We start from the raw sequence: 22,515 nt of genomic DNA on the forward strand, positions 1-22,515 counted from the left end.
TCCACGAGGCTGAGTTTCAGAATGTCTTTGCCTTCTGCAAAGAACGCTTCTTCACACCTGGCTTTTATCCTCTTGAGCGAGGGGCCATTACCTTGAAGCCTTACGCCTGAGTCACCCGTGCTGCTGTAACTGCTCTCTTCTACGAGCAGCCCTGCACTTACGTGCACTTGGCACAGGCTCCTCGGGAACCTCCTCATCACTGCTGCCAGCCCCCACAAACTCTGAAGGCAACTGTCCACTCCCTGATGGTCCTGGCCCCTCATCTGAGTCCTCGCTCTCCTCCGCCGTCCGCACCTGCTGCCGGCTAACCACAACACTTCCTCCTGTGTTACTCCAAGCCAATTTGCTTCGCCCGCAAGGAGGAGTAAGGGGAGGGGGGGGAAAATGAAGATAATTCCAGAGAGCAGAAGTTAGTTGCCTCTCTCCCAAGTTGAAAACCAACCCAAATAATGGTGGCCAAGAGAACATCTTGATTTAAGATCTCCCCATCCATGAGTTGGGACCTCTTCTTTGCTCCCCCAGGAGTGGCCACTTTCCTTGTTCCCATCGTCTTCTAACCATCTCTTTCCTGTTCCAGAATATGGCGAATTCCTGCACTGCAAAGGGAAGAAGTTCATGGACTTTGAGGAGATACGTATGGAGATCGAAAACGAGACCGACAGAGTCACCGGCTCCAACAAGGGCATCTCCTCCATCCCGATCAACCTGCGAGTTTATTCCCCCCATGGTGAGTCGTGGAACGTACCGAGAGCGAGGAGCAGAACTCCAGAACCCCATTTCGGGTGATGGCGAGAAGCTCTCGGATGTTGAGAATTTGTATATAAGTTGGAAACAAAACTTAACAGGGGAAGGAGCCTCCCATTGAAGCTTAGCGTGATATGGCTGGCGTAGTTTTGTAATTTTTAATTCTTAATTCCCCATCCTACTGCCAGGCACAGGGATGTTTTATGAGTTGACCCCCATCTTGATAGCCAGTTATTCTACTTGAGGTTTCTTTCCAGCTTCACGCGGCTGTCCATCCGTGAGTCCTTCTGAGTCTTGTATCTCTTTGTTCTGACCCAGCTCCCCCAAAACACAACAAACTCTCTGACGTGAACTCAAAAGTTTCTATTAATATTGTCTGCCACATCTATTAATCTCTGCCACCTGCCTTTGATCCCCAGAGCTAGGGTGGGGCTTCGCTAGCAGTGGTGGCTCTTCCGTCCCAAGGACCGGCCCATAGATTTCCACTGCTCTCCTCTCCTCTGCCTTTTTCATATCTGTGCATCAGGCACTGGACCCAGCAGTTCCTCCTCTTCCTCATCAGCCACCTCCAGACCTGGGGGCTGTTGACTCTCCACCTGAGGGCTGACGGACGGCCCAGGCTCCGCCTCTGCCTGTCTCTCTCTGCCACCTCCATTCTCTCTTCCCCCTCGAAACTCTCAGGCTGCCTTGATGCTGACCCTAACTCTCATGCCTCCTCTTCTTCCTCCTCCTCCTTTGATTCGGCTGCTGGAGAGGCCGGCAGCTGATAGGCCACAAAACTCTTCCACTTCTTTCTTTAGTCCTAAGCCTGACCCTAGTGGATCTTCCTGGGATGACCAAGGTTCCAGTTGGAGACCAGCCAGCGGACATTGAGTTCCAGATCCGTGACATGTTGATGCAGTTTGTCACCAAAGAAAACTGCCTTATCCTTGCGGTCTCTCCAGCCAACAGCGATCTGGCCAACTCCGATGCTCTTAAGATTGCCAAAGAAGTTGACCCTCAAGGTAAGGCCCATGTTAGGTTTTTGGCCTCGGGGGGTGGGGTCTGTCGCAGTGGTGGGATTCAATTTTTTTTTACTACTGGTTCTGTGGGCGTGGCTTGGTGGGCGTGGCAGGGGAAAGATACTGTAAAATCTCCAGTCAGAGGTGGGATTGGCCGGTTCTCCAAACTACTCAACATTTCCGCTGCCGGTTCTCCAGAACTGGTCAGAACCTGCTGAATACCACCTCTAGTCTGTCAGTTTCTGCAAACCAGTTTCTTTTTTGTCTCCTGAATTATGGATGGTTACAAAGGGATCCAGAAACAGGAAGAAAAGAGGTTATATTCGAATGTATTAATTCATCAGATTTATATATCTTGTATAAAGTCGAACCTTTGAGCTGAAATTCAGCAATGGAAATAGCAATAACCGCAGCACTTAGACTTATATGCCACTTTGCAGTGCTTTGTGGCCCCCTCTAAGTGGTTTACAGAGTCAGCCTAGGGCCCCCAACAATCTGGGTCCTCATTTTAACGAGCTCAGAAGGATGGAAGGCTGAGTCAGCCTGGAGCTGGTCAGGATCGAACTGTTGGCAGTGGGCAGAGTTAGCATGCAATACTGCATTCTAATCACTTTGCCATCATGGCAAGGGAGGGAGGGAGGGAGGGAGGGAGGGAGGGAGGGAGGAAGGAAGGAAGGAAGGAAGGAAGGAAGGAAGGAAGGAAGGAAGGAAGGAAGGAAGGAGAAATGAGAGGGAGAGAAAGAAGGAAAGGAAGCAAGCAATAGCACTTACACATATACTGCTTCGCAGTGCTTTACGGCCCTCTGTAAGTGGTTTACAGAGTCAGCCTCTTGCCCCCAACAATCTGGGTCCTCATTTTAACGACCTTCCTACAGAGGAAAGTGTAATAAAGAAAATATTAGAATGTGCTAAGATGGATAGCTTAACAATGAAAATTAAGGATAGGGTGTAAACGGAATACTTTTTAAAAATACTTTATTAAATAAATTTATATACATACATTAAAATCAAAACATTCCATTTATCGCAACACGAGCAAATACAGTGTTCACTCTAATTGACAACTCTCTCATTGTATCAAATATTGATTAACTTAGATGTCATACTAAATTTCATTCAAATTATTTATCACAAAATAAATTTACATATAATTTTATGAATTTCCATCATACCCTTTTATTTGACTTTTTATTCCTTTCTTGTCTATCTTCTAGCCAACTGTACCATAAGTTCCAAATTTCATAGTATAACAGAATCCTTTTTATTAATATGGGAGACATTTTATCAATGGCTAGAAAATAGAAGCAGAAGTTAGAAACTTACAATTGAAAAGAATGTTTAATTAAATAACGTAAGATGAATCATTAAGGAGAAGCAAATATTGCTACTAATACGTTTAGATGATAATTGTTATAAAGAGCATCATTAAAATGTTTGTTTATCATTATTCAAAATCCAGACAACACCCTGTCAATGTGAATATTGAGATTTTGTGTACACCAAAAATGTATAATGTAAAAAAAAAAAAGGTATAAATAATTTTTTTAAAAAAAGTTATCTGCTTGTGACCCAACAGGCCAACGTACCATTGGGGTCATCACCAAATTGGACCTCATGGATGAAGGAACCGATGCCCGAGATGTTCTGGAGAACAAGCTGCTTCCACTAAGGAGAGGTAAGGGTCCTTGCCTTGTTATCTTCACAAGCCTCGCTTTCTTTTGAAGTCCACCTTTGACCAGCCATCTCAACAACGCTATCACGCTTCACGGGGAGATGTTTCTCCTTGGCTTGAGGAAAGATCTAGATCCGTGAGGGCGAAACTGTGACACGCGTGCCAGAGAGGGCGCACAGAGCCCTCTCGGTGGGCACGCACACCATCGCCGGCTGCTGTCTTCTGGTTTCTGGCGCACACCTGCGCTCCAGCCAGCTGGTTTTCGTGGGCTCCAGAGCGCTGGACAATGCCCTGAAAATGGCCAAAAAACCCAGGCCATTTTCAGGCCTTTGTCCTTTGGTCCTTTGGTCTTTTTAGCTGCCAGCAGAAAAGGAGTGAGAAAAAACAGTTCATTCCTCAAGTGCCTAGATAATCACCCTGGCAGCCCAGGGTACAGCCAGTAATATGGGATGAAAAATACTTTTTTGGAGGGGGTAGTAATGATGTTGTAATGGTAATGTAGACCTTCTGGGGTATAGGAATCTCAGAAGGTCAGCATTACCATTACAACCTCAATTCAGGTGGTCCTCGGCTTATGACCCAATTGAGACCAACATTTCTGTCACTAAGTGAGACATCTGTTCAAAGAGTTTTGCCCCATTGGAAGGCTGCTTTTTGCCCCGGTTGTTAAGTGAGTAGCATGGTTGTTGAGTGAATCCGGCTTCCCCGTGGACTTCGCTTTATCAGGTCGCAGAAGCTGATCATGTGACCTTGGGACAGTGCGCCATAAATATGAGTTGCCGAGCCTCTGAATTTTAATCACGGGACCCCTTGAGATGCTGCAACGGTCGTAAGTGTGAAAAACGGTTGTAAGTCCCCTTTTTTAAAAATGATGTTCTAACTTCAAACGGCCACAAAAGGTACTGCTGTAAGTTGAGAACTATCAGGGGTGTGTGGCTTTTTCCTTATAGTATTTTTCCTTATAGTAGCATCTGGGTTAGTAATATCACAAAAATATCAAGGAAAAATACCTCACTGGAATGATCTGATTTAAAACCTTTGACTTCAACGCCGCATTTCTGTTCCATTTCTCTGCCAAATCTTGCTGAAAACTTTCTTTTGCTCTTCTTCCTCCCCAAAAAACCATAATTCCAGCTTGTAAAAAATCAGGCCAGATTCCAACGAGAATTGACTCCCAACAAGCTTGTCAAATTCCTTATGCCTATCTCTCTCTCTCTCTGTGTATATATAAAAGACGGATAGTTGTCATTTCTTCTTAGATGTCTCGATTCTTCAATGCCGTCTATTTCTAGGAATCTGGGAATTCTTTGATTAGCATCCTGTTGTTTTGAGGAAGTGGGGGAAAAAAAAGCCATGTTCTCATTTTCCCTGATAGAATTACAGTTGAAGGAAGGTAGCAGAATTTCCTGGATGGCTTCTCTCTTCGTTCTCTGATAGATGCTAAGAGGAAGGAAATGATTTGCCGAGGCATCCTGTCCATTGTTAAAGAGGGGAAACACTCAGCCATTGTGTGTGTGGGGCCTCAAATTCTAGTCTCAAACACTCCCCTTTTCTCCCCAGCCTTCCTGCTGCTAGGGTTCATACAACCTTAGCACCCAAATTATTCTGATTTATTGGATTTAGGCAAACTTGGGACCGTCTCAAAGATGTTGTACTTTTTTACTGGAGCGTTGAGAACATGACATCTTTAAAAAACGCTGGAGAGATTCAAACTTGAGCAAAATGAGCTGCGAAATAAATTTGACCAACAGAGCACTCTCGGCATTGACAGAATCCCCATTGGTCAATTGCAGAAGGCAGTTTTGTTTGGAACAGCTTACATCCTGCGAGGAGATCTTTAATCCCGTTAAATATCCACATCTGTCTATCCCACCTCTTCAAGAAAGATACAATAGGTGGTCATAAATACCAGATCCCGTCTGAACATCTAGCTGAGTGTGATGAACGATCATTTGATATCTATGGAGATTCCCAGTCCTCCAGGTCATGGTTGTCCAAAAGGTGTTTTTTCAAGAGGCTACCAGGTTTTCTGGCTTTTCTTTGAAGATGTTCTCATCCAAGAAGCTTCTTAAAGTCTGACTGGATAGTGGTGGGGAATGGAAGGGATTTATATTCCTTGCACATAGCTGGTCATTTGCATCCTTTTAGACGGTTGTTGAGGCCACTTGGAGGTTTATCTGTGTCCTCAGGGTCACCTGAGAGGTACAAATGGGTGTGGAGTCTTCTTGGAACCGTTCTTCTTGGAAGAACAGTTCCCAATTGCATCACCCAGGGTACCCTGAGATAAACCTCCAAGTGCCCTTAATGACTTGCTAAAAGGATGCAAATGACCAGCTGTCTGCAAAGAGCAGAAATCCTTCCATTCCCTACCATCCAGTCAGAGCTGATGTCATGCCCCTGTTGGAGTCTGACACTGAGGGAGAGGAGGATCAGCTGACAGGGAGTGCGAGTGTGGCTCCAGAGGTTGTGGAGGAAACTGGGGAAGGGCAGAGGCTAGCTGGGCATTCAGAGGAAGACCCAGGCCCATTTCCGCTCCACCCTAGGGCACGCAGGGAGAAGAGGGTAAGGGAGAAACGTCAATGGCGTGGTCTATGGGGGAGGAAAGGGCCCTGATCCCCTTCATGGGCTGCAGCTGGGAGGACTGTTTAAAAGAACAAACTGCACACGGGGCAGTGCTGGAAGCAAAGTGTGAAATAATTCTAATCGGTCAGTTCTTATCTGACTACTGAGGACGTCTTCAAGCCCTTATCCTGCTTTGCCTCATTAATTGCTCCAGTGTGTTGTTGTTTTTTCCTATTTATAATTTATATGCATTTTGAGTTTGAACAGAATTTCTTCCTTTTCACAACTGTTTGTGGGGGAGTTTTTTTCTCCAGTCAGTGATAATTGGACCTTGGAGGCCAAGTTGAAGGACTTAAAGGAACGTCACCTATTTTGGGGACTTGGTTGCTTTTGTATCCCATCCTGGGTCATCACAGCTGAAGAAGCTACTTGGATGAGGAATGAAACGTCTTCAAAGAAAAACCAGAAAGTCCAGTTGCCTCTCGAAAAAAGTATAATTTGATGATGATGATTATTATTATAATAACAATAATAATAACAATGACACTTCTTAGACCCTTCTCTGTTTTGTAATTTTGGAAGGTAGCCTTTCCAGGTGTTTATCCTCTGATGTCTGGTGTCCTTCTGTAGGTTACATCGGAGTGGTGAACCGTAGCCAGAAAGACATTGATGGGAAGAAGGACATCCAGGCGGCTTTAGCGGCCGAACGCAAGTTCTTCCTCTCCCACCCGGCGTACCGGCACATGGCTGACCGTATGGGCACTCCCTACTTGCAGAAAACTTTGAATCAGGTAACGTTTACCTGCAGCGCTGCCCCGAGGCACAGAAATCTGCCCATTGGATTCATAGTCCTCAATTTACAACCATTCAAAGTTATGACAGACCTCCTCCCCACTCCTCCCAAAGCTATTTACAACCAGATTTCAAAGTTATGGTGGCCACAGGCCCCTCCTCGCCCCATGGTCACATGATCGCATTTGGGGGAGCTTGCCAATCAGCTCACCTTTATAACTGCTTGCATCATCCCACGGTCACCTGTCCGTGACTTTTCAGCATTTACGTCCAGTTTCCAGCAAAAAAGCTCACCTGTTAGCAACAGCAATGGCACTTAGACTTATATACCGCTTCACAGTGCCTTACAGCCCTCTCTAAGCAGTTTACAGAGCCAGCCTCTTGCCCCCAGTAATCTAGGTCCTCATTAGACCGGAAAGATGGGAGGCTAAGTCAAACCTTGAGCTAGTTAGGATTGAACTGCTAGCAGTGGGCAGTGTGTTAGCCTGTTATACTGCATTCTAACTACTGTGCAACCACGAGAGGATAGATAGATAGATAGATAGACAGATAGATAGATAGATAGATCAATAGCAATAACACTTATATAGATCACAGTGCTTTTTACAGCCCTCTTTAAGCAGTTTACAGAGTCAGCCTATGGACCCCAACAATCGGGGTCCTCATTTTAATGACCTCAGAAGGACGGAAGGCTGAGTCAACTTTGAGCCTGGTGAGATTCAAACTGCCAAACTGCTGGCATCTGGCAGTCAGCAGAAGTAGCCTGCAGTACTGCACTCTAACCACTGCGCCACCATGGCTCCTGTTAGATGAAATAGACTCACTCAATGACCATGGAGTTTACTTAATGTGACGTTTGAGTAATGATCGCTGCGGAAAAGGTCTAAGAGGAGGAAGACTTGCCCAAAGTGGGAAGCTACTGAAAGAAAGGAGGAGCATATAAAACTAGAATTTGGCTCGTGTTCTGATCCCCATGTTTGCTTCTGTTCTGTGCAGCAACTGACCAATCACATCCGCGACACACTCCCAGGCCTGAGGAACAAACTCCAGAGTCAGCTGCTATCTATTGAGAAAGAAGTAGAAGAATACAAGAACTTCCGTCCGGATGATCCAGCCCGCAAAACCAAAGCTTTGCTCCAGTAAGTCCTACGTCGTCTTGATATGTGGGAAGACGGGACAAAGTAGGAACTTTGTAGGCAAAACAGTCAAGGTGTCAGGATTTCAGCAATCACTCTAATTAAATCATGATTCTTGAGCCAAACTTCAAAAAGTTCAAAGGATTTTGTTATGATATGTGCAGAGTAACTCTTGAGTAACAAGGATATGCACATGGAAACATTTATGAGAACAGAGTAGAGGCGACCTACTAGCACAGCCCTGTATGAAGCCAACTCTGGCATACGTAATTTAAAGTCCACTGTGACCCTGTTTCCTCCCTCTCACTGGGTGTGTCATCAATCATATTCTCCAATTAAATATATTTGTGGGCAAAAGCTTTGGTAGTTTAGTTACAATCTTTTGAAGATAAGAGTTGGAATGTACTTTTGCTTTCAACTGCTCTTCCAGATTTCCTTCCCTCCCTCTTGTTTTTTCTTAATGGCAACTACTAAAACAGGCATAGGAATGTTTTATGAGTTGACACAAGGATGTTCCATTAAAGTTCCAGCAGCTCAGACTATGGATTATGAGCAGTAGGTCCTTCAATGTTGGTCCAATGTTTGGTCACCACACTATCAAAAAGATGTTGAGACTCTAGAAAGGGTGCAGAGAAGAGCAACCAGGAGGATGAGGGGACTGGAGGCTGAAACATACGAAGAACGGTTGCAGGAACTGGGCCTGGCTAGTCTGGGGAAGAGAAGGACCAGGGGAGACAGGATAGCAGTCTTCCAGTATTTTAGGGGCTGCCACAGAGAGGAGAAAGGGGTCAAGCTATTTTCCAAAGCCCCTGAAGGCCAGATAAGGAATAATTGGATGGACACTGACCAAGGAGAGATTCAACCTGGAAATAAGGAGAATTTTTCTGACAGTGAAAGCAATCAACCAATGGAACAGAAATTGCCTTCAGAGATTGTGGGAGCTTCATCCCTGGACACTTTCAAGAAAAGACTGAACAACAATATGTCAGAAATGGTGTAGGATTTCCTGCTTGGGTGGAGAGTTGGACTAGATGACCTATAAGGTCCCTTCCAACTCTGTTCATCTGTTAAGGTTCTCCAATGTTCTTGGAAATCAAGTGGAAGCTAGAGTAGATGTTTCCACCATAACCCTATTTCTCTCTCTCTTTCCTCCAGGATGGTCCAGCAATTTGCTGTGGACTTTGAGAAACGCATCGAAGGTTCTGGAGATCAGATCGATACCTATGAACTCTCCGGTGGTGCTCGGATCAATCGTATCTTTCATGAACGGTTCCCATTTGAGCTTGTGAAGGTAACACTAAGCCTCCGTTGACTGTTATCCTCATATCTCCCAGGTTGTCTCTTTAGGTCAGCCTTAAGACCTAAAATATAAATTTAGACCTGTAAGTCCGGAACTTCTAGGTTCTAACTCACGACAGCGCTAGAAAACTATTCAGTTTTAATGGTCAATAACATTTAAATATGAAGTATTCCAGTGTTTGAGGGGTGCCACAAAGAAGAAGGTGTGTGTGTGTGTGTGAAATTATTCTCCAAAGCGCCAGAGGGCAGGACAAGAAACAATGGGTGGAAACTAAACAAGGAAGAGAAACAACCTGGAATTAAGGAGAAACTTCCTAACAGTGAGGACAATTAACCAGTGGAACTACTTGCCACCAGAAATGGTGGGTGCTTCATCACTGGAGGTTTTTAAGAAGAGATTGGACAGCCACTTGTCTGAAGTAGTATAGGTTCTCCTGCTTGAGCCGGGGGCTGGACTAGAAGACCTCCAGAGTTCCTTCCAGCTCTATTCTGTAATCTGCAACTCTTACACTGCAGAAACATATGGACGGCACAGCTCGATCAGGGCAAAGCAATAGACACAATCTACATAGACTCCTGTAAAGCCTTTGATTCAGTGGTACATGACAAACTACTCTTAAAACTAAAATCTTACGGTATCTCTGGACAACTGCATAACTGTATAGAAGCATTCCTGTCAAACAGACAACAAATGGTCAAAATTGGGAGCATCCTATCAAATTCTGTACCTGTCAATAATGGTCCCCCAATTTGTTGTCCCCCACAACAAATAAATGCTCTGTCTTACATATTGGCAAAAAAAAATAGAAAATAAAATACAAGCTGAATAGTCAAGATCTTGTTGATGATCCAAGCTCTCTAAAGGACCTTGGAATACTCATCTCTAATGATCTAAGTGCCAGAGCCCACTGTAACTACATAGCCAAAAAGGCATTAAGAGTTGTTAACCTAACCCTACGTAGCTTTTTCTCTGGTAATATCACACTACTAACTAGAGCATACAAAACATTTGCCAGACCAATACTTGAATACAGCTCAACAGTCTGGAACTCACATTACATATCTGATATTAACACAGTTGAGAAAGTCCAGAAATATTTCACAAGAAGAGTTCTCCACTCCTCTACTCGTTGCAGAATACCTTATGCCACCAGACTTGAAATTCTAGACCTAGAAAACCTATAACTACGCCGCCTTCGGTCCGATCTAAGTATAATATATAAAATCATATATTGCAATGTCCTACCTGTCAATGAATACTTCAGCTTCAACCATAACAACACAAGAGCACACAATAGATACAAACTCAAGGTTAACTGCACCAAACTTGATTGCAGGAAATACGCCTTCAGCAACAAAGTGGTCAATGTCTGGAATATTCTACCCTACTCTGTGGTTTCTTCCCCAAACCCCAAAAACTTTAACCTTACACTGTCTACTATTGACCTCACCCCTTTCCTAAGAGGTCTGTAGGGGGCGTGCATAAGTGCACCAATGTGCCTACCGTCCCTGTCCTATTGTTTCTTTAATATTTTTTAATTTTTCTTCTATGCATCCTATGTTTTTGCTTATACCTATTAATTGACAAAAATAAATAAATAATTAAAATAAATAAATTTGGATGGCTATATAAATATGACAAACAAAAATAAATAAATAACCATCTCCTGGGGTGATTAGAGAGGAACATCTGGAAGATGAATAGTAGGACAAGGGTGCTCCTGTAGGACTACCCAATTTTAAAAAAATTAGGTGATGTTTCTAGGAATGTCAGAAGATGTTGTCCCATCACCGCTCCAGATTAAAGAAGGTTAAATCTACCTCTTTCTTTGTGGATCCCTTGAGTCCATAAAGGAATTTGGGGTGTTCTTCTCTTGGGGTTCCTCATCTGTGTCTCTTTTTCCTGGTGCAGATGGAATTTGACGAGAAAGAACTCCGAAGAGAGATCAGCTACGCGATTAAGAACATCCATGGTATCAGGTACGTATTGATGGTCTCCTAACTTCTTCTGAGCATAACTCTAGAATTCTCATGCCGGAAGATGTCAGAGGTAGGGTAGGTTGGCTCAAAATACCTGCCCAGACCACTCACTTTGCAAGAGTTTGGCAGGTTCTGCTATTACTTATTCGTGGCCACACGTTCTTCCTCCCGAGATAAAGTCTTCATCTCTATGTTGGGAACATATGTTGTCCTGAAGAGGACAAGAAGGTGGTGAAAATAGGATCACTTACTCATGGATAATTTCAGGTTACTTTTCTGAATAGTGGCCGAAGCTCAGCTTCATAATCCAATAGAGATGGAATATTGTCTGAAGCTTCTCCGATACTTCCATGAGTTAGACTCCCCACTGTCCGTAGACTGGAGAGCTGAGCCAACACAGTTGTTAATCTAGATGTCCCTCAAGGATGCGATGTTTTATCATTTGGTAGAATTTGATCTTGGAGCCCAATGAACCAGGTTGGCCCCATCCAAACTAGGGTTCAAAAGGAGACACAACTTTTGGATTCTACTCTTCTCAGATGAGCGACCAGGTTAAATGAATGTTGAAATGTGCTTTAATATAATATATGATGTACAGGAGACATGGTTGAGCCCGGTGGTTACAGAAACTTACCAGAAGAGGTACAGCATGAGATGTATGATGCTTAATCATTTAATTTTAAATTTCTTCATATGCCAGTACAGGTAGACCTGAGATGGTGTGGGCTTTAGGAATGAAATTGCCCAAAATAGATGTTGATGGCCATCTGTATCTAAGGAGCTTTGCCATCAAAATTGGATTGGCTTGCACTGCAGAAAGCCATAAAAAGAAAGTGTGTTTAGGAGACCGGCTCCAAGATCTCTTCTTTTCCCCAACTCTCTTCTTCAGAGGTCTGGATGGTCCTCAGACACTTAATTTTCCCACAAGGGACAGGTTCCTGGGGAGTTCTGGGTGCTTTCTGAGCTTGGTTGAAGCCCAGAGACCGTCAAGGACTCCACAATGTAATCCTGAGCTCCAGAGATTCTCTTCCCTTGGACAGGCTCATGTCTGAGCAGGACTTCTCCATAAACCTTGACAAGGCACCCACAGTACAACCCTGAGGTCCAGAGTGTCTCTTGGACAGGCTCATGTTGGGCAGGACTTCTCCACCAGCCTCAAGCCCCAGACAATGTGGCAGGATCTCAATTCCCAAATTGACCATCCAACATCTCTTAAAAATCCTGGAAAACATAAGTTGTTCCAGAACTAGACGAAGACCAGCAGGTTTGCCGGTTGTCCTTTGTGAATGGAGTTGGATCCCTGAAGGATGGCGGTCAGGAAGCTGGTTGGATAGACCTTAGAGATGGTGGCAGGGGTGGGCTTCAAAAATTTTAGCCAAGGGTTCTCTGCCCGGTTGTAGGGTGGGGGTGGCCTAGTTGCCTCCTACACCATGGGGGGACGTTTTTCCCTCCCCGGACTCTGGAAGCTTTCCTCAGGCCTCTGGGAGGACAAAAACAGTCTCCATGGGCTCCAGAGACTCTCTGGAAGCTGGAAATGGGATCATTTCCAGCCTTTCCAAACTTCCAGGAGCCCCATTGTTCACCCTCCCCAAGTCTCCACACGCACCTGCACTCACCTGCATCCAAAACAGGTCACGTGGGGACTCCTGGAGGGGAGGGACATGGCGGGCAAGGCCAACCAAGAGTGGGATTTGGAGGTTCTCCAAACTGCACAGGTTCTTAGCTAGGGGCTCTCCCAACCCACCCTGCGAATCCCCAGCAGCCCTCTCCTTGATGGTGTTGATCCTTGGTGCTCTCTGAACTTGGTGGTCTTCTTGCAGACGTTTCGTTACCGAACTCTGGAACATCATCATTAATGAAATGTCTCCAAGAAAGCCACCAAGCTCAGAGAAAACCATGGACTCTTCCCTCCTCCATTCAACCCTGAGCTACCAATGTTCTCTTCTATTGAGAACTTAGAGAATTCTAGTTGACTCATGATGTGATAACCCAAAGGGCGTGGCACAAAAGGAACAAAGTCACAAAAGTAGGCAAAGTCCCTTTCATTCCTCCAACTTGGCCCTCAATGTCCAGTTATGTTTGGCTGGAGAGAAAAAAAACTCTCCCAAGAACAGTCTTTGAAGGGAAGAAATTCAGTCTAAACCCAAAGAACATATAAATTATAAATAAAAAACCAACACAAACCACACTGCAGCAATTAACGGGACAGGGCAGGATAAGGAATTGCAGAACTCAAAAGATAACGAAACACACACGGTTGGGAGGACGCCAGAACCCCGATAAACAAAGATAATGCACGCTTTGCTTCCACAAGATTCTGTGCACAAATGCCCCTTTTATCCTGTTTCCCCAGCTGCAGCTAATGAAGGGAATCAGGGCCTTTTTCTCCCCCATAACCCACGTTGCTCCCTTCTCCGTTCCTCCCTGCATGCCCTAGGATGAAGAGAGGGTGGGCCTGGGTCTTCCTCTGAATGCCCAGCCGGACTGTACCCTTCCCCAGTTTCCTCCACAGCCACCAGAGCCACACTCCCACTCCCTGTCAGCTGTGCCACCTCTCCCTCGGAATCAAACTCCAACATGGGCATGGCACATGGCTTGTCCTTCTGGGCTTCACGCTTCCCTCCTCAAAGGGCGGCTGACTTCCTGTGTAATAGGGCAACCCCTTTGGTCCTTTTATGCAATGCGATGACGTTCTCCTCGCCCTACTATCTCCTTCTGCTCTTGTCCTCCTCCTCCACCACCACCAACAACAACCCTCACTCCGTGTGTAGAACTGGTCTCTTCACGCCTGACATGGCTTTTGAGACCATCGTGAAGAAGCAAGTCAAGAAGATTAAAGAGCCTTGCTTGAAATGCGTGGACATGGTCATTTCGGAGTTAATCAATACGGTTAGACAGTGCACCAAGAAGGTAAACCTGGAAAGGCGGGGCATGAGACCCCGACGTGCTCGTGACCCCCTCCTCCCCAGCTGAAGCACAGCATTTCTGATCTGGGGGGCTGACCCTGCCTGGTGCAAACCTCTTGTGGTTTCCTTCTGGGTTGCCCTTCTTCACAGCATGCCTAGACTTGAGTGAACGCGGCGTGACGTTTCCTTGCCCGTCAGAAAAACCATGGCAAAGCTTAAAAGCTTTAAATGTTTCTCCAGTCGAAGTTTTGGGGTTGGAATGATTCTGGGATTCTGCAAGGTCGGACAGAGGTGTGGAGGTGTAATTGCTTTCTGTCCACTTTAGAGTTGTTGTTTTTGGGGTTCCCCAAAAGAAAAGAAAAAAAAATGGCCATTTTGTCTCTTGGCCGGCCAATGTTTCCATTTAATGCCCAGGAGTCCTACAGTTTGGAGAAACCAAATTTATAAGGCAAAAACGGAGGTAGGGTTTTAAGAGTGGGTACAATCCCTGCCACGTCACTGTGCTTTTCTGAGATTTGATAAGAGCAGATCATCGTAAAATGAAATCTGCTAGTGCTTTCCTTCACCTGGGTTGGTTGTTTCTTCTTCTTCTTCTTCTTCTTCTTCTTCTTCTTCTTCTTCTTCTTCTTCTTCTTCTTCTTCTTCTTCTTCTTCTTCTTCTTCTTCTTCTTCTTCTTCTTCTTCTTTTCTCCTCCTCCTCCTCCTCCTCCTCCTCCTCCTCCTCCTCCTCCTCCTCCTCCTCCTCCTCCTCCTCCTCCTCCTCTTCTTCTTCTTCTTCTTCTTCTTCTTCTTCTTCTTCTTCTTCTTCTTCTTCTTCTCCCCCCCCAAAATTGGGCTATTCAACTGAAAATCCAGGAATGATCCTTCCCTTTGCCCAAGTGTTCTTGGAAGTATTTGATCCATGTTGGCAGAATCGTTCCACAACTTGGTGGTGAAGTTAGTACTCTCTCACATAGTTAGTTGGGTCTCACTCATTTTTCCCCTCCAGAATTCATCCCAAATCTATCTATCTATCTATCTATCTATCTATCTATCTATCTATCTATCTATCTATCTATCTATGTCTATCTATCCATGCATAGATACATACATACATACATTTTGGAACAATCAAGTCACACATTTTTGGAACCGTACATATCAACCCATAACAACCCACAATTCAACAGTTCCATTTTGGAATTGCTGAACTCAACTCTACCACTCTTAAAATCCTACGTCTGTCTTCCTCTCTGAAATATCCACACGGGCTGAGTCTTCAGAGACAGAAGATCTCAAACAATGGTATCGTAGGGATCTGTTTTTATATCTTCAGAGATTGGCCTGGTTTTCTGATTGGCTTGGTCTGGGTCCTGCTCCAAAGAGGAGCCAAGGGTTGAAGATCATCCGTTTAGAAACACCTCCCTGTCACTCATAAAAAAGGGCGACCTTGAAAGATACGTTAACGTATGGATTCAGAGGAACACGTAGAAGGGTTCCCATCTCAGCTATTTGTTTCCCAAAGCTGAAGAAAAATAAGAATGGGACAGGGCCGAGGGAAGGCCAGGACTTCAAGCGAGACAGTGGTCGAAGTTCTTCCTTCAAAATGAAAAGGCATTTGACTCATAGTGTGGGAAGCTGGAACTTTACCCATCTCGGACAACCTGTTGGCCAGTAGGGAGCAGGTAAGGGGATGGGGAAGAGATGGACGGAGCCTGAAAAAGCTCTTTTTGGTAGACAGGTCCCAGCAAAGGGCAAGAGCGATGTCTACTTTGGCAAGGAACCGCAGCAAAGTTGGGTTAGGGTCCTTTTGACGAAACGGGCGTACCTGTCGCAGGTTCCTCAAGGTTCTAGAATGCTGGGAGGAGTTTTCTTTTTCTATCCTGCTATCTTGGGGAGAGGGGGGGGCTTCCTGTATGAGGAGCACCCAGAAATTTGCCATTCGCTCCTGATAATCACTATCCCTTGGGCTGCCAAGTATAGAGTGTCATATGAACAATTGGACCGATCGTCCTCATTGTGCGGTCTCGGTTAATTTCCCTATGAGTCAAATCCACATTCTTTGCTTTTCTTTAAGCCCCTTTCCTGCTTCTGAACTTATTTCTTCCCTCCTTTTCCTCCACCTCCTTTCTCCGTTATTTTTTTTTTTGCCCTCTCTTTCCGTCTCCCTCACCCACTCCAAAGAGCAGACAAATCCATGCCTCTAAGAGAGTCCTTTTGTAGCTGACCTGTTCTGAAGGACAGGAGAAGGGAGAACGAAAAAGAAGGAAGGAAGGAAGGAAGGAAGGAAGGAAGGAAGGAAGGAAGGAAGGAAGGAAGGAAGGAAGGAAGGAAGGAAGGAAGGAAGGCTGATTGCAGCATGCTGGCTGGGGGAATTCTGGGAGTTGAAACCCACGCACCTTAAAGAGAGAAACATTGAGAAACATTGATCTGGTAGATGTTGGATTGAGTATAGTTTGGCTCCGGTGGCCTAGCCTTGTCTTCATAACTCAACGATTTTAAGAAGATGGGAAGTTTTAACTCATTTTCCAAAGTTTAAACCCCTTAGGGAGATAGGTGCGTTTGCCAACACATGCATAGCTATCTTCTTCAAGTTCTCAAGATGCCACACTTGACTTGTTCCCTCGAAATGTCACCCTAAGGGAGGCGGCCCACCATGTTAAGAGAAGAAGGAAAACCAAGCTGGTTCCCAGTCTTGGTTGGAGAGAGGAAAGGAGGAAAGGAACGGGAAGATCCATCTCTGCGTGTTACCCTTCATCCTTTTTTTAAAAAAACTCATCCCATAGCTTGCCATTTCTCATTTTCCTTTCTTCTAACCTGGAGTATTCACTCGATGCTTGGCAGCACATGGAATCTACTAGTGATGATTGAGAACCTCTGTCTGTGGAGAGAGTGATCCAGAAGAGAAAAGAGAACTAGCTTCTCTCTCTGTTTACCTTGTGTTTTTTTCTCTTCTTCTTTTCTTTCCCCCCTTCTCTCTTTCTCTCTCTCTCTCTTTGATTCTCTCCTCCCTCCGTCTGCTTCACGCCTTCCTCCCCTCCTCATCGCTTCTTCTCCCTCTTTCCCGCCCACCCACTTACCTCCCCTGCTCCTGTCCATCGTGCAGAACGGGTCTCTTCACGCCTGACCTCGCTTTCGAAGCCATAGTGAAAAAACAGATGCAAAAACTGAAGGAGCCCTGTCTGAAGTGTGTGGACATGGTAGTGAGTGAACTCACGTCCACCATCAGAAAGTGTAGCAGCAAGGTAAAGATCCTGCAAAGGACAGAGCTACTTCCCTACCTGCCTCCATTTTAAAAACAAAAACCCAATGCCATTTTGCGGGCACACAGAGATGAACCCACAAGATGAGCCCCTGTGCCTGTTTTGAGGAGACAACAGTCGAAGGTGGGAGAACGAGAAGGTTCCATGAGGTGATTTTCTCCCTCAGAGTAAGGACAGTTGTCAGAGAGAATGGGGATAGAAGAGAAGGAACGGTCTTTGGAGATCAAGAGGTGATGGGGTGAAGATGCTTGTTGGGCCGTAAGTAGACAGGTTCTAGCTCTGAAGGAGAAGGGAGGAGGTGGTAGGACTTCTATCTTCTCCTTCTTCTGAGTGCTTCAAAGTCCTAGATTGGCCACTCAAGGAGAAAACTAGTCTGAGGTGTTCTTGATATGTCCTACTGGTCATCTGGAGCAAAGCCTTGGTCTGAACGTCTATGCAGATTCTCAGTCCTCCAGGTCATGGTTGTTCCAAAGTTACTTTTTTTTCAAGAGGCAGTTGGTCTTTCTGGTTTTTCTTTGAAGACGTTTCGCTTCTCATCCAAGAGGCTTCTTCAGCTCTGGCACAGCTAAATGTTCAAGAGGCAACTGGACTTCCTTGGTTTTTCCTTGAAGACGTTTCGCTTCTCATCCAAGAAGCTTCTTCAGTTCAGGTCTAGCCAGGATTTCACCCTGATGCCCGCGAAGACAAAATCTGTCTGCCAGATTTCTTCCTGTTGGCACCCATCTGAAATTCGATTTCTCTTAAAATCTCACTTCTTAACCTTTCTTCTCCTCGCGTTGGCATTCCATTAATTTTACACACACAAAAAGCGTTAAATAGGAGAGAACCACGCTCATCAAACACTGGAAAACTGCGGAAATTCTTTTCCAAAAACACCATTCGAGTCCACACTATGAGGTACAGTTTTTAGGACATCTGGACACCGTTAGATGGCGCCACACACCTCTTGAATCCATACGGCATTCTTGGCTCTCGATTTACCCGGCGAACAAACCAGTGGAGCAAACTTCAGATTCTCAAAGCTTTGATTTTGATCTGTAACGAAGACAAAAGCTTTGGAAGGTTAGATTCTCGGATGCATTTCACGACTGGATCTAGGCAGGGCAAGGAAGACTTTTGGGCGGAACCAAGAATGAGAAAAGAAAGGGAACTTAACATCCTTATTTGAGAAGGAAAAAAAAAAGAGGACGGATGTGGTTTTTTTTTTCCCCATGCAATAGCAAAAGGGGAGGTCAGGCTTGGTGAAGGTTTGCTGGTCAGCTGGGCGAAGCTGCAACAGTCCTAAAAAAGCAGCTCTGTGTTGTTGCAACAACGTGGCTGCAAGCAACCTCCTTAGACGTGGTTGCCCCAAGGAGGATCGTAAGAGAAGCCAGGGAGGGATTTAAATGTTCTGCTGCTGATTCTCTGAAGTTCACTTAAAACAATAGCCAGCCAAGAGGATTCCTGGGTGATTAAAGGATGATCTTTCTCGTCCCTTCTCAATTCCTGCCCCGCGGAATTCCTTCCCATGGGCAACTTCCCTGGGATGGTGGAGGGAAGCCACAAGGCTGGTTCTTCCTTCCTTCCTCTCTCTCTCTCTCTCTGCATTTTGTCTTTGGAAGAGTTGCTCGAAAACGCTTTGTTCGGAGTTTGTGGTTAGCTTGTGTTTTGGGTCCTTCTGCAGACAAAAGCCTTCCTTGAGCATCTGTATCCAATGGAGTGAAGATAGAAATGAGGAAGGAGAAACTTTCTAACTGCACGAACGATCAACCCGTGGAACAGCTTCTCTACAGAAGTTATGGATGCTCCACTGGAGGTTTTTAAAAAGAGACTGGACAGCCCCCTGGACCGCAATGTATAGGGCAGTGGTGGCTAACCTTTTGGGCGTTGTGTGCCAAAAATTGGGCGCACCAGCGCACATGCACTCATGTACCACCAGCCAGAATGCAATGCGTGCCCCCCTGTGCATGTGCGCACAATCCCCATCTCACCCCCTTACCTGCACTGTGCCTCACGGCTGATTTTTTTTCGGCTGGTTTGAGGCCCTCTTTTGGCCTCCTGAGGCTTGGAAAAAGCCCGCTGAGGCTTTTCAGGCCGAATGATAGGCCTGTTTCGTCACTTCCAGTATTATAGGAAGCGATGAAACGGGCCTATAATTGGTCCTGAAAAGCTTTGCGGGGGCTTTTTCCAAGCCTCCAGGAGGCTGAAAAAGGCCTCAAACCAATAAAAAAAAAACAGCTGTGAGGCGCATGCATGCGCAGTGGAATAAGTTTGCCTGCGGCTCGCGTGCCAGCACAAATGGTTCTGCATGCCACTTGTGGCACAAGTGCCATAGGTTCACCATCACGGGTATAGGGTCTCCTGCTTGAGCAGAGGGCTGGACTAGAAGACCTCCAAGGTCCCTTCCAGCTCTATTCCAATTGGGTTGGGTGGGGTAAGTGTTGTAATGTTGTTATCCCATGTGCCTACAGATAGTCCTTGACTTAAAGTGACAATTGAGTCCAGAATGTCCATGGTTAAGCAAAGACTTGTTCAGTGAATTGTGCCTGATTTTACCATTATTGTTTAAGGGATCACTGCAGTTATTAGCTGAATCACACGGTCGTTAAGGAAGACAGCTTCCTCCACTGACTCTGCTTGTCACAAGGTTGCATACAGCGATCATTTGACCCCGGGATGCTGCAACCATAGTAAATACATGCCAGCTGTACTTGACATTTTGACAGCAATAGCACTTAGACTTATATACCGCTTCAGAGTGTTTTCCGGCCCAGTCTAAATGGTTTAGAGAGTCGGCCTCTTGCCCCCACCCAACAATCTGGGGCCTCATTTTACCCCTTTCGGAAGGATGGGAGGCTGAGTCAACCTTGAGCGGTTAGAATCAAACTGCTGGCAGTTGGCAGAGTTAGCCTGCAATATTGCATTCTAACCACTGCGCCACCATGGCAGATAGATGATAGATAGATAGATAGATAGATAGATAGATAGATAGATAGATAGATAGATAGATAGATAGATAGATAGATAGATAGATAGACAGACACTGTAGATGATAGATAGATAGATAGATAGATAGATAGATAGATAGATAGATAGATAGATAGATGATAGATAGATAGATAGATAGATAGATAGATAGACAGACACTGTAGATGATAGATAGATAGATAGATAGATAGATAGATAGATAGATAGATAGATAGATAGATAGACAGACACTGTAGATGATAGATAGATAGATAGATAGATAGATAGATAGATAGATAGATAGATAGATAGATAGATAGATAGACAGACAGACAGGCAGACATAGAGATAGATCAATAGCAATAACACTTAGACTTATATACCGCTTCACAGCCCTCTCTAAGCTGTTTACAGAGTCCGTCCCCAACAATCTGGGTCCTCATTTTACCCACCTCAGGAGGATGGAAGGGTGAGTCAACGTTGAGCCAGTCAGGATCAAACTGCCAGCAATTTGACAGTCAGCAGAAGTAGCCTGCAATACTGCATTCTAACCACTGCGCCATCACGGCTGATAGATAGACAGATACGGATAGACAGATAGTCAGACACAGATAGAGAGGCAGACAGGCAGGCAGACATAGAGATAGATCAATAGCAATAGCGCTTAAGACTTATATCCCGCTTCACAGTGCTTTTACAGCCTTCTCTAAGTGATTTATAGAGTCAGCCTCTTGCCCCCAACAATCTGGGTCTTCATTTTACTGACCTCGGAAGGATGGAAGGTTGAGTCAACCTTAAGCGTCGACGAACCTGGCGTTGGCGAGGCCTGCATCCATCTAACCACTCGCCACCACGCTCCTAAGCAACCTCCGACAGCTACAGCAAGCCAGCCCTTAGATTTATTCAGCTCGTGCTTCCACCCTTCTGCGTCAAGCAACCTTTGCCCCCAACCCCTCTTTTGACCAACCTTGAAGGATAAGACGAGTCAACCTCGATCTGTGAACATGGGATGTTCAATGAAAGAGGTGACCTTTTCAGGCCATTGAAACTTCCAACGATTGCTAAACAAATGGTTGCAAACCGAGGATGCCCTGCATTCGGATGAAAAAAAAACAAAACTCGAGCTGTTTAAACAATACCTTCACATTTTATTTTTTTAAAATTTTCCTCTTTCTGCTCCCCAAATTCCTCAATGGTGAACTCACTACAAGCAAAGCCCTCCCCTGACTGCAAAAAGAAAAAAGAAGGAGAAGAAGAAAAAAAAATTCCATTTTAAAAATCCTGCCTGTGAGAGAGGAGGGGAAAGGGGGAGGAAAAAAAAAAAAGAGGAAAATCACGCCTAAGGATTGCTAAACGAGACAGGAAATGAACCCATCTGTTTTTCCAAGAGCCCTTGTGTGGGTGTCGGTGAAGAATGGAGAAGGGATGACAGATCTGCCTGAAAGAGAAATCAAAAAAAAACTTTCGGAGAAGGGGGTGGAATAGAAAGGCATAGAATCAGGAATTTAAGGATAATAAAATCAAGATCGCTTGAAGTGTTTGTGCCACTTTAGAATGCATTATGCACTTGGAATGCCGCGTCTGCTTTTGGTCACCACGCTATAAAAAGAAGATGTTGTGATTCTGAAAACTGTTGCAGAGAAGAGCAACAAAGAAGGCTAAAAGGATATCGATGGAGATTCTCAGTCATCCAGGTCATGGCTGTCCTGGAAGGGATTTATAGACAGCCGGTCATTTGCATCCTTTGAGACGGCCGTTGAGGCTACTTCCAGCACTTCCAAGAAGGCTGCACGCATCCTTTTGCACCGCTCAGGCGACCCAGATAATCTTCTAAGTGGCCTCAACGGTTCTCTCTAAAAGGATGCAAATGAACAGCTGTCTATAAATCCTTCCATTCCTCACCAGCGTCCAGTCAGAGCTGATGAAGCTTCTTGGATGAGGAGCGAAACCCTCTTCAAAGGAAAACCAGAAAGTCCAGTTGCCTCTTGGGAAAAAAAGCACCTTTGGGACATGTGAAGGATGGTGGCAGGAACTGGGTGTGTCCAGTATAATGAAGAGAAGGACTAGGGGTGACATGATAAGCAGTTTTCCAATGGGCTGCCCCAAAGAAGTGGAAGGGGTCAAGCTATTCTCCAAAGCACCTGAAGGCAAAACAAGAAGCAACGGATGGAAACTAATCAAAGAGTGAAGTGACCTAGAACTAAGGAGGAATTTTCTGACAGCGAGAACAATAAA

General features: G+C 45.2%; 1 protein-coding gene across 15 annotated transcripts in view; it reads left to right on the top strand.

Moving 5' to 3' along the window:
* Positions 1-22,515, top strand: part of DNM1 (dynamin 1) — an 81,124-nt gene that overhangs the window by 10,026 nt on the left and 48,583 nt on the right. For 11 of the 15 annotated variants that reach the window (XR_015739760.1, XR_015739761.1, XR_015739759.1 and 8 more), the window contains exons 3-10: positions 578-727; positions 1,545-1,748; positions 3,322-3,420; positions 6,610-6,770; positions 7,768-7,910; positions 9,063-9,198; positions 11,119-11,186; positions 13,958-14,096. Coding sequence is in view for 12 of the 15 variants with exons in the window: in XM_087914573.1 (XP_087770699.1) it covers positions 578-727; positions 1,545-1,748; positions 3,322-3,420; positions 6,610-6,770; positions 7,768-7,910; positions 9,063-9,198; positions 11,119-11,186; positions 13,958-14,096 (1,100 nt within the window). In the remaining 3 variants the exon portion in view is untranslated. Of the gene's footprint in view, positions 1-577; positions 728-1,544; positions 1,749-3,321; positions 3,421-6,609; positions 6,771-7,767; positions 7,911-9,062; positions 9,199-11,118; positions 11,187-13,957; positions 14,097-17,177; positions 17,317-22,515 lie in introns of all 15 variants that reach the window. The other 4 variants (XM_087914575.1, XM_087914574.1, XM_087914566.1 and 1 more) reach the window with 1 other exon arrangement.

The sequence above is a fragment of the Pseudonaja textilis genome, chromosome 17 (genome assembly GCF_049901715.1).
Source record: "Pseudonaja textilis isolate UNSWEBS1 chromosome 17, rPseTex1.2, whole genome shotgun sequence".
Classification (NCBI taxonomy): domain Eukaryota; kingdom Metazoa; phylum Chordata; class Lepidosauria; order Squamata; family Elapidae; genus Pseudonaja; species Pseudonaja textilis.